The 12,909-nt window shown below is 37.2% G+C and overlaps 1 protein-coding gene across 6 annotated transcripts in view; it reads right to left on the bottom strand.

Annotated features, from left to right (window-relative positions):
* LOC116800892 (DEAD-box helicase Dbp80) overlaps positions 1–12,909 on the bottom strand; it is a 75,468-nt gene that overhangs the window by 57,563 nt on the left and 4,996 nt on the right. For 5 of the 6 annotated variants that reach the window (XM_032717261.1, XM_032717263.1, XM_032717262.1 and 2 more), the window contains exons 3-4: positions 8,316–8,447; positions 8,057–8,252 (exon numbers count right to left, since the gene is read on the bottom strand). The exons of the other annotated variant lie outside the window; for it this stretch is intronic. In XM_032717261.1, the coding sequence (XP_032573152.1) occupies positions 8,057–8,252; positions 8,316–8,447 (328 nt within the window). The remainder of the gene's footprint in view (positions 1–8,056; positions 8,253–8,315; positions 8,448–12,909) is intronic. 6 annotated transcript variants of the gene reach the window in all.

The raw sequence follows: 12,909 nt of genomic DNA, 5'->3' as shown, positions 1-12,909 counted from the left end.
ATATGGTCACTTTGGATTTGGACTAGAAGAACGACCGGAACGCGGATTTAAGATAGCAGAACCAAATCCAAAACAATGAAAGCAATCCTACGTTTAAATATTCAAATAAACGAGTAAAATAATTGTATATATAATAAAAAATATATATACTAATATAATATAATTAATATATATATGATCGAGGTCAATTTATTAGGTTATGTAAGAATCTTTATTATATGTATTATAACTTCATTCGACTACGGATTACGGCTCACAAATCGATTACACGAAAAGCGAAGTTCTAGTCAGGGTTTCCATGACGTTATTTAAAAGGGGACATACAGCGTTGCCAGTAATATTAATATTCTCAACACTCTTTCTGAAAGCTTTACAAACTCAAACAAAAAATAAACATATTCAATGCAATCCCATCATATCAACAAATTTAAAATGTTTAACCTTACACAAGTTTTTAGTTAGCACATCTGAATATTTTCCGTTGGTACATACACGATTTCAATTTTCTTATTCTTGTACAAATCTCTTGTATGATGATATGAAATTTGTAGTTCTTTGCAAGGCTCAGTGCACTCTGGTTGTCGCTGTATATCTACACTGCCGGGACATCGGCTAAGCCCATTTCACCAACAAGTTTCATAATATACACCGCTTCTTTAGCTGCTGACGAAAACCTCCGTAATACTCAGTGCCACGACCGATTGCTTCTTGGACCCCCAAGTAAATGCAGCACCTGCAGCGAAGAAGGACCAGCCACTAAAGGACTTCCGATCCAGCCCAGTCCGCGTCGACATAACCAAGGATGGGCTGACCATTGCTTTGGTAGTGCAACGTCAGCTCTGTGGTGCGCTTCAAATGTCGCAATATTCGTTTGGCACCCACTTCATGCTCCATGTGCGGGTCGACATTTCGTTGTGCAAGCTTCGTTACGAAAAGTAAGATATCTGGTTGTGTTACATCAGGGAGCTGATCAATTACTGATGCGCCTTTTGGTTGACACGTTGGCAGCTTTCTTCATTACATTTTACTTGAAAGCCTGTCTCCAATGGTAACGCGTTGGCCTTACAATAAACTGTTTGTGGCCAATTGGAGAGTGCCAAGTTCACCATCGCGCTCGATTTCCATACCCAGGAAATGTTTGAGAACGTCGCCATCGACCACATCGAATGCGCCAGATACAAGCGCCTTCACGTTGTTCAGTTCTTGTTTGTTCGAACTCGCCACTATTAGGTCGTCAACGTATACGACAATAATAGTGAAGTTATTTCCAACCTTTCGTGTATATATGCAAGCTTCACTAACGCAAGGAACAAAGCCAAATCCTTGAAGCACCTCGTCCAACTTCTCGTTCCAGATACGGCCGTTTTGTTTGAGACCGCGCTCAGAATAGCTCTTATCCACAAACCCTTCCGGTTGCTTCATATATACCACATCTGTCAGCTCTGATGCATGTACATTTTGTACTCAACAGGACTATCACCAACCTTATTGATGAATAACGTGCAACAGGAGAAAACGTTTTATTGTAATTAATGCAAAAACGTTGAGCGCAACCCTTTGCGACCAACCGGTATTTGAACCGCTCCAGTGTGCACAAGTGATCTCTCTTCACAGAAAAAAAAACCATTTACAGCCAATCAGCTTTTCACCTTTAGGTAGCTCTTCCAATGACAATGTATTGTTGGCACGCAGCGAATCAATCTCTTTCTGCATCGAATCTCTCCATTCCTTAGCCTGCGCCGTCGTTTGCTTTTCAAGGTTGTGCAAACGATACGACTTCGCAGTCTCGGAGTATCCGACCAACATGTACTCAACACGTTTTGGTTTGAACTTCTTCCGGTTAGTTTTATCCAGTTCAATCGCCCTCGCGACAAACACTCTAAGGTGAGATACCGATGGCTTCTTGCCCGACCACGCCTCGTACGGCGTCACTGCAGGCAACGTTGACGTCTCAGATCGATTTCGCAGATAGGCAGCCGTATTAATAGCCTCTGCCCAAAACATCTCGCCAACAGACGCAAGAACTAGCATGCTCCGTGCCATCTCCACCAATGTTCTATTGGCACGCTCCGCCACACCATTTTGCTGGGGAGTGTAGGGAACAGTTAGTTGCCGTTTTATGCCATTACTCACCAAGAAATTGCTAAATTTCTCACTAACATACTCTCGGCCGTTGTCTCGACAAATACTTCATTCTCCTTAAATTTTTCAAGTATTTTGTCTCTTGTCTTTAAGAAGCATACAGACCCATAGCGCGTTTTATCGTCTATAAACGTCGCAAAATACCGTGCACCGCCAATGCAGAGCTTATTCATTAGCATGTCAGTGTGCAAGGGCAAGAATGTCCGCAGACCTAATCTTTGATCTTTTACCGAATTTCTTTCCGCAAATCTTACATTTTGCACACGTTTCACAGACATGTTCTTTTATATGAAAATTCATGTTTGCATCCAAGCCGAACACCATGCCATTTCTGGCCATCCTTTCTAAACTTGTGTAATTCAAGTGATCGAAGCGATTGTGCCATTTTTCCATTTGCACTCTTATAAGCTGCGAGACAAAACACTTCGTTATTTCGTTTTCAAATATATACAACCCGTTTTTATTTTGTGCTTTTAACAAAACTTCATGTCTGCCCATTATTTTCGCTTCATTATTTTCCATTTTTGTTGGCTTTCGCGACAGACATAAAATTGCACTGCAGTTCTTTCACGTACAAAACGTTGATAAAATCAAAAGATCGCTTGCGCCAATATAAGCGCACGGTAACACGACCTTCCGCCCAAAGAGAATTATTTCCAGCTAGCATTATCTTTACTGTATGCTCATAAAATTCTATAAACATCGCAAGCATTTCATCAGTAACCGTTAACTCTATTTCTTACAGTTTTCTAACTATATCGCAAAAACTATTCACATGCGTTACAATGCTCTCATTTGCACATATTTTCATATGTTACAATTGGTTAAACAAATTAACACGACGCGCGGTGCCTTTTGGCGTATGTATTTCCTTTAATTGTTCCATGCTTCCAACGCTCTTTTACAGTGCACTATGGTCCAGAATTCGTTTTTTTTGGCATAAACTCTAAATTTTTATGTCAATATATCGTCTTTTAGCAATTATTTTCTAATAGAAAATTGATCATATAAATAAAAACCAAAAACAAAATTGACCGAAAGCTTCACTAAATCTTTTTATGAGCTTTTAAAGTTGAAGTGTTAAACAGCTGATTGAGAGAATGCAATTCCCGCCAAATTATTTGTTTACTTTTGCACGTAGTACGATCGTTCATACGCATCCAAAAATTATAGTAAAATATGGAAAATAATTGTCAAGGTATGATGTTTTTAACGTATATATGTAATATATGTGTAGTTGTACTGTTTTTATGTTGTGTGACATCCAATTTATGTGTATTTTAACAGAAAATTCTAACGTGTCCCCTGTGTTTCGTGGAGTATAACTAATTTTCTGACAATTTCTGACAAAAGTTAAAAACGTCAGTTTGTACCTTTAACTATTGTCTTTCACGGTAAAGTAATATCTTTTGCCCATTTTTGCTCGTTTTCTTAAAAATTTGATTTTATATAGGCAAGTTCGAGTTCACACATAGCGACCTCCTGGACATTTGGAGGCGTAACAATAGGCAAATAAGTTATGTTTCAGATTACGTTTATTCCGCAATCAACAACAATAATCTGGAATCGAAAAAAACAGAAGAGATTGACAAAAAAATAGTACATTTTGAATTATTTATTAAAAAAAAAACTGCCCTAGTGTAACAGACAACTAGACCGCTTTATTTCCACACATACCAAGTGGATGGCGTCTAAGATAACAATTCCTGTTAGTGATTTTGAAAACTCCAAGACACCCCAGCAAGTGGGACGCCGAAACTTATCTTACCAAAATGCAGGAGAAAAATTAAAAAGGAAACTGGCATCGAATCTGGCAAGTGAAAGTGACCACGACACAAGTCTTTTGATTCATGCAGCAACTGTTTCTGCTAGAAAAGAATGCAAGAGGGACGTTGCCTTTGTTCTTAAAGAAACTTTAAAAACACCAGAATTTCCAAGCGAATCGAGGATGCAAATTCAATGCCAAAAACCAACTCCTCTTTCACCAGATGAAGCTCTAGCTTATCTCCTGGAAAACACGCTGACAAAACAGCAATATATAAGCACCAGGCTTTTAAATAAAAGCCATAACAGCGATATATATCCGCCGTATAATGAAGTGATCGAAGCTAAATTACAGTGCCGACCAGAGGGTATAGAAGTAATGGAAAACACTGCTCAAGTGCTATTACAAAATCTCTTGGATCATACAGCGCAAAGATTAATTAAGTTGCAATCTGATGTTTTCAAGGAATTTCCAGATATCTTTAAAATCAAATTAATTTGCAGCTACGGATTTGATGGGACAACTGGTCATAGTGCTTACAACCAGAAATATGAAACTGAAGCACTTGGCACACCAATTTCTGATCAATCTTTATTTGTAACTTCTGTCATACCCATACAAATTATAGATTCGTTTGATCGGCATATCTGGATAAACAGAGCACCGCAGTCCATTCGATTTTGCAGACCTCTAAAAATTGAGTTGATAAAGGAAACTGCTGTCCACATAATGATGGAAAAAAATCAGTTAGATAATCAAATTAATAATCTTACGTCATTCACTTATAAATATGATGAAAATCGTGACATAGAAGTTAGCTATGAAATGAACATGACACTTATAGATGGAAAAGTCCTAAACGTATTAACAGACACTAAATCTACTCAATGTTGTCCGATCTGTGGAGTCAGCCCAACACAAATGTTGAAAATTTCAAATTTAAGTTCAGAAACCTTTGTACCAATAGTAAAAGCTTTACAATTTGGGGTAAGTCCACTACATGCCTGGATCCGTTTTTTTGAATTTGTTTTAAACGTATCATACAGAGCTGAGATAAAAAAGTGGCATATAAAAGGAGAGGACAAGGTTAAAATGAGTATTCGAAAAAAATATATCCAGGAGGAAATGTGGAGAGAAATGGGCCTTCGAGTAAGCATGCCGAAGCAGAATGGCAGCGGCAATAGCAATGATGGTAATACGGCAAGAAGAGCATTCGCAAGTACTAAATTCTCGTCGATAACCAGCTTCAACGAAAATCTTTTGGAAAAGTTTCATATTATTTTAATAGCAATATCGTCCAACTATTTTATAAATTCCGACAAATTTCGTTCTTTTTGCGATATAACTTTTCAATTATATATGCAAACGTATCCATGGTATCCTATGTCACCAACGATCCATAAAGTACTGGTCCACGGATATCAAATCAATAATTCGGCGTTGGTTCCACTTGGATGCCTAGGCGAAAATGCGAGTGAAGCCCGGAATAAACTTTACAAAAGGGACCGATTATCACATGCAAGGAAAAATAGTCGGATCAATACGATGAGTGATATTTTCCACAGAGCTATTGATTCCTCGGACCCACTATTATCAACAATATGTTTAAAAGAAAGAGAGAGAAAAAATAGGAAAAAACCACTTCCGAAGGCAGTAATAAGTCTTTTGGAAATACAGTCTAATTTTAAAACTGATCCATCAGACAAAATATTGGACTCACATTCTGATTCTGATTCGAGTTCAGATTCGGAAAATTATAATGTAGAGCTAGAAGAAGAAGAGGGCGATTATTTTTAAAACAACAATGTACACACTTTTATTTAAAAAAAATGAAATTTCGTTGACTCCTGAGTCATACCAGTAGTTAATATGGGAAGCAAGAGAGGGCGTGGTCGCACAGACAAATTTTGTGTGCAAATTATTTGTGATTTAACAACAAAATGTACAAAGTTTCAAGTCTGTAGCTCAATTTTTAGAGTTTATGCCAAAAAAATCGAATTCTGGACCACAGTGCAGTGCTTCACATTATTTATTTGTGACGGATTTATGCACAGCATGATGCTCGCAAGCGCTTTCTCGTCTTTGGCGTCGAACTGCGCATTTTGTTCATCGCTCCCATTTTCGCATTGTGTTAAGCTACTGCACACAACTGACCATAATTCAGTATGTATCAAAACGCTTGTCATTTGAATAGCCCATGCACTATAATTGTCATCGTCTAGGTTTTCTATGGCGAACATACCCGAATTCATTTTGATCATCACTTGTCCAGAAAGTCCAAAATAATCACGCACGAACAATTCACTTTCACAAGATTTGCTAAAAACACGTGTTTTCACACACCGAGTCTATCAATACATACATATACATGCGTGTCCAGAAACTCAAGAATATTCTACTGACGAATTATACAATTTCACACGCACTCTTTTTACACGTTTCCTGGGCCCATAACCTGTTCGAGGTCAATTTATTAGGAAATATAAGAATCTTTATTTGATACAGAGTACATGTATTATAACTTCATTCGACTACGGATTACGGCTCACAAATCGATTACACAAAAAGCGAAGTTCTAGTCAGGGGTTGCCAAACGTATTTTAAAAGAGGACATGCATCGATGCCAGTAATATTAATATTCTCAACAATATATATAATAATATATTATGATTTAATATAATTTAATATACAGCTGTGTTCATAAAAATAGCAAGACTTGTTTAAGATAAAAATTTCTATGATTTACGGGCACATTTTTTATAGTATCATAAGGTATTTAATTTTATACAATTCAAGAAATGTTTCACTTTAATTCCTTCAATAATTTCGAAAATATAGATTAAAACAATATAATATTCAGAAATTCTGATGATCACTGAAATAGCTGTTCTATAAAAAAAAAAATTAACAAAATTCAACATGGCTTAGAACTTAGTTTTGATTTTTAATGTGTTAATTGGTATTCAATACTTGGTTGGACAGCCTTTGTAAGCCAGCACAGCCTTACACCTACGCGGCATGGAGTCCACCAGGTCGTGCAACGTTTGGGGGCAATTTTTTTTTTTCCCGTGCATCCTGCACAACTTGCCGATACTTCTTGCTTATCCTATTGGAATGTCCATTTAAGGGCATATTCCATTCAGCATATGACAGTAAGACATCACTAAGTATATTTACATATGCGTTTTGGTCTATAATACCATAAATCATATGTTATGGACTCATACCATTGTTAATAAACAAGCCCATACCAGGATTTTGGGTCCATTAATTGAAAGTCTTCAGTGGGTGTTTTTGGTGGTACTCCGTGTTTGGAGGTCGTCAGATATACTGTAGTCAACCAGTTCCACCAAATAGCACTATTTTTGACACATCAGTCCAAAGGATATTACGGCATTTGGAGACTGGCCAGTTAAGGTAGGTTTTAGCAAAGCTTAACCTTGCCTTAATATGCCTTGGGCTAAGTAGGGGAACCTTTCGTGGACTGCTCGCACTAAAATTTTGATTCAGTAGTCGTCTCCGAAGAGTAACGTCGCTGATTCCCAAGTTCATCTCAGACTTTATGTCCCTAACGGATGCAAAAGGATAGACTTTGCTGTAAGAAACAATGCGTCAATCCTCTATATCTGTGGTTTTACGTATGGTACCACGGTTTTCGGGCTTCCATTCCTATTTAATGGCATTGGATACATTTTGGCAGAACATTCAAGGGTTTTTTGAATGTCCTTATATGTTTTCCTTCCTTTCTTATCTTAAGAATTAGCATTCTTTTCTCCTGGGAGCAGTGCTGTACCCACTAAAATATAATTTTTTTAAATTTTTTTAATTTATTTAAATATACGAATTGACTTAACCAAACACACTTTTTTAGAATATATTAATAATTTCGGGACACTGATATTCTAATGAACAGCCAAAAAGTTGAGAATTTGCTCAAGAATGAAAAGAAAAAAGGATAACATAAAAAACTAACGGGACTTTTTTTTTTCTATCCACACATTCTATTTTACGAAAATAAGTGGAATAAAAAGTCGAACACAAAGCGGGACATGGCAAAATACCGTTCTATTTCTTAGATTTTCTCGCTTTGATATTTCATTGAACACAGCTCTATATAATATTTAAAATTTTTTTTACGAATTTAAGTACCTGAGGATGATTTAAACCAACGTTGACTCGGCTAAGCATGGCCAATACAAATGCCGCTGTTTTGCCTGTCCCAGACTGGCTTTGAGCTATCATATTTTGTGGTGGATCTGCAAGAAGAGTTGGCAACGCTGTTTCTTGAATTTTTGATGGAGTATTAAACCCCATTGCGTAAATTCCTTTTAACAAAGATGCTTTTCTAAATAAATATTTTTTAGCTTCATAATAGTTTTTGCAAAGATATGCTAATCCATTTACTTACAGGTGTAAAGCTTCAAATGTTTTTACGGAATGTAAGGGTGAATTCGGATTTTTTTGTTGAATGTCGAGAGATAACTTTGTGTTCACCAGCCCCTTTCCTAGTATTTTTATGAGGAGACTTGTTTCAGCTGGACTGAAAAATCATTGAAAATAAGTATTTTAAGTATTTATGAATGCTTTGATCTCTGAAAAAATAAAAGTTAAAAATTTTTATTTATTTTTATTTGTCTTGTAAATTTCTATCGATCTGCCAATGATCATATTGCATATACTTTTTGCCACGCCCACTCGTACGCCCACAAACTTTTTCTCATTTTATTCACCAATATTAATAACCTAGAAAAATTATGAAAATTCGCGTTCGCCTTTCCATACCTGGGAACCGGGAAAGTCGACTTTAGCATGCATTGTCTCTTTCCTTATATTTGGCTCGCCTCAACAATGACCGCATACTTTTTTGAACGCAGAACTCATTTTGGGAATACAAATAAGTTAACACTTAGCAAATAAAAAAATTGATATTTCTTAGTTAAGTATACAATCTTTTTTCGTGGTAAAAAATTGAAATAAATAATTTTGTGTGGTTATTGTACGATCGTTCAAGTTATACTCGCTACTCGTAAAGTAAACAGGTAAGAGAAAATGTTTCCGACCGATTTCATCAGGATCACAGCTGATTGGTGGATTCGGCATGCCCGCCTGTACGTAAATCTGTATGAACTTCAAAATTTAGAAACTTTAAAAGCTAAAAAGATGAGATTAGTCATGTAGATTTCAGAGACATAGATGCAGTTTTTTTTTATGTTGTAACGCCAACTACAACGCCCACAAACGGTCACACCCGCACTTTTGAAATATTGTTTATATACTTTGTCTGAGCTAAGGACAGCATACGGCATAATTTGTAGAGCGGTAAGAAAGTTGTGTCTGCTGCCATTAGATGATTCTGTTGAAAGCGAGTCTAACGGGGGGAGCATATCGACAGCAGCCAACTCCTTATGACTTCTTAACAGTCGAATTTCGTAAATACTTAATACTAAACAATATTAATTCTATGCATTTTATAAGCTTTCTTTCGGTTCTTTTTAAGCAATGCATATCAGCCGGCATCGGCGGTCTTTTTTATGCACTCATTCTTTATTTCTTGATAACTTTTGTTGTTGTGGTTATTTATTCTAAGCGCAAAATCGCATGAAATAAAATGTATAACCTTTCTCAAATTAAGGCTGAGTTTTATTTGGAATATTAAGCTGCCAAACAAATTTTCTAGCCTGAAGTGCAATAATAACAGGAAGTCACTGTTTATTGCCTTCAGAATAAAGGTTTGCAGACCGACAATTGTTAAGCAGGCGATTCCCTTAATTTGCACGTACTTTCCCTCTTTCCTTTGCTGTTTGACCGCGCATAACTTCGGACAAACACATACAGACAATCCGTTTAGTTGGCGCACTTATCGCTTACATACACAGACTGTCGAAAAAGATTGCGTCCGAATAATAAGAAATCTATTTTCTGTAAAGCTGAGATGTAGTTTTACGACCTCTTTTTTAACAGAGTAGAGATGAACAAGCTACCAGCTCTATATGGCCTCACATCTACAGCTTACATCACGTCTAAACGTTCCCGTGTTCCATACACGAAGTATGCGGCCTTCATGTTGATTTTTTATACAAATATAGACAAAGACCCTGAGTTATCCAACATTGAAAAGCTGCAATACTTGAGAACCTGTCTGCAAGGACCAGCACTGGATGCCATTGAGTCGTTAGATATTTCATCGGCCAACTATTCAGTGGCTTTAGATTTACGCAATAAACGGTATTCTCATAAGCATCTTGTGTTCCTGTCACATCAAGGAAATACATAGCATCAAGAAAGTAGATTTGTCTGGGTTTTCGGACAAGGTTAACTCAAACATGCGCGCTTTGGAATCGTTAGGAACGGCTCAGAAAATTGCAGATTGCCTCACCATATGCATGCTGCTGCAATGATTGGATGTTGCTGGGAGGACACCACGTCTATGGATAAAATACCTTCGGCAAAGGAATTCTATGGATTTTTGGAAAGTCGTTGTCAGAAACTAGAGAACCTTTAGCATGCCATGTGTAGTTATACCTCAACATCTCAGGTGGGAACAAGTAGGAGAAAAACGTTTTTGTCCTCCCAAACTAACAACCCGCCCGTGCATTCAACAATGCTGCCGTGTGTGTGGAAATAGGAACCATACTATGCTACACTTTGTGGCCAACTTCGCAGCCAGCAACTGAATTGCATTCTACCAATACTCTGTTTGGTTTGTTTGGCAGTCAAACAAATGCATTTTCTGCCGTTAATCCTGAAATTAAAACTACATGCTCCCAGTCCAATAGTGTTGGACACAGTCACTTATGGAACCGAGCAATCTTCCTTTTTGTCAGTGCGGGCAACCGACCAGCTTGCTCGAGATGAAGGTGGATCGCATCGGATCGTTTGCTTTGCTAGAGGATTTCTACATAGACGATATAATTTCAGGTGGCAACTTTCTGTTTGCAGAAGTTTCTGCAGTTTGATAACATAACATAATCAAGACCCTTGGTCTTGCATGGGATCCATCTACGGATAATTTAATATTTTTGATCTTGTCTCTGCCTTTAAAAAACCTTAAAAATAAAAAAACCGAAAAACCTAGTAAGCGTTCGACCCTCTTGGTCTTATCGGATCTGCAGTTGCTAAATGTAAGATTTTAGTGCAGCAATTTTGGAAGGCTAAACTGAACTGGGACAAAGGTCTTCCTTTAGAGTTGGATGAACATCAGCAACAATTTTGTGAATGTAAGCTGTTTAACCATTCCCAGATTAGTACTACACCCACAGGCTACAGTGGTAGGCACACATATCGAATAATATAAAACAATTGTAATTAATTGTGCGGATACGTTGATTGTTGTGGAACAATTGCATATACATACAGTGGTAGGCACACATATCGAATAATATAAAACAATTGTAATTATTTGTGCGGAGGGGGTTGATTTCTTACTTACTTCTTAGAACCATTGCCTCTCTCGTTGCTTGGCAGACAGCTCACTCCACCGGTTCACACACGTCCCTAAATTTATTTCCCGTAATCGAAATCATCTGCTTTGGATTTCCGATATTTTACATGGAACTAGTTGCAGTCTAAGGGAATTGTCATATGCTAAAGCTGTAGGACGTCGCTACTGACCTTTTTGGATGAGAAAGACACTTTACGCGTTGACGGCCGGTTGGAAATTTGGCACTTTCATACGACACCCAATAATTTTCCCCAAACACCAACCTATAACCAAATACAGAACAACAAGACTAGAATAACAATAACGACCATACATTGGTTTTGCACTTCTTCGGTGACGGTCAAAATTGCCCTCTGTCCGCTTGCATACGCTGAGAGCGTAAGAAATTTAAAAATATAATTTGCTTACTTGTATTGTATTGTGTTGTAAAAACAATAGACGAAAACGTGTATATGTGTGCGTACTTGTGCAAGAAGACGATTTTCGGGCCGAAATCAATTCTGATCCAAGAAACGAATTTACATATTTGGAGTATTGGGCAATTTCGTCGCAATATGATGAAATAAAATAATATTTAAAAATTCACGCCCTGACTATTATAATTTTTTTATTTTGAATATTTTTTTTAATATTCGTTTGTTAATATCGGCGCTTGAATTAGATACCGTTTACATATTAATATTTATGTTAATAATTAATTATATGTAATATATGTAATAATCGGTACCCAGGGAACATCACGGCGAGGGCATTGCAATTGTAATGGGGTCCTATATTTATATGACCTTTGAGTTTGTTTTTCACTACTTTACTATTGAAATTTTATTTATTTATAAAATAAATAAAAATATGAAAACAGTTTGTAGCAAAAGTCATATCTTCAGGCACGAAGTGCGGACACAAGCACTCAACAATCATTGCCTTATTAATTTTTCTCACGCCGCAAGCTGAATACCCTAATGACAAGTTTTTTTTTTTTCTAAGCTTTATTTAAATAATAATAACGTTAAGGCAATGCAAAACAAGAATTTTTCGCATGGTGCCAATTGATAAAAAATAATATAGATTTAAAGTCAACGAACTTCTAAGGTGAAGGGCATATTTTGTCAAATTTACAATGCATGAGCATACGTGTGCACACATACAGTTGTCTGTTGTCATTGTGTGCGCAGAAAAGAGCTGTTCGCTGTAGAGCTCTCGGCTCTCTCGCTCTTAAACAAAAATTCGAGAGCCTGGAGCCACCAGCCTCCAATTCGAGAGCAACGCCGAAAAGATTGTGTGCAATCGTGGCGTTACGTTCTTGTTATTCTAGTGTCTTGCCGAAACCAAGCTTTAATATGTCTTGAGGCAGAAGAGCAGCGTATATATATATGTATATGAGAGAGAGAGCTTATGCGCATATATGGCCAGCGGCCAGCGTGGGAATGCTGACTTAGCTTGAAGCGTAAATGGGTGATCTTATATCACGCTCACTTGAGTTATTTATTTATGCAATGCAACTAAGTGTTGCTGTGTACTTATAGGTACAGTGTACCCTCGATATATGCACATACTACACCTC

This window comes from Drosophila sechellia, chromosome 3L, assembly GCF_004382195.2.
Source record: "Drosophila sechellia strain sech25 chromosome 3L, ASM438219v1, whole genome shotgun sequence".
NCBI lineage: Eukaryota > Metazoa > Arthropoda > Insecta > Diptera > Drosophilidae > Drosophila > Drosophila sechellia.
The sequence above is the reverse complement of the archived record's forward strand: the minus strand, read 5'-3'. Positions and strand labels throughout refer to the sequence as shown.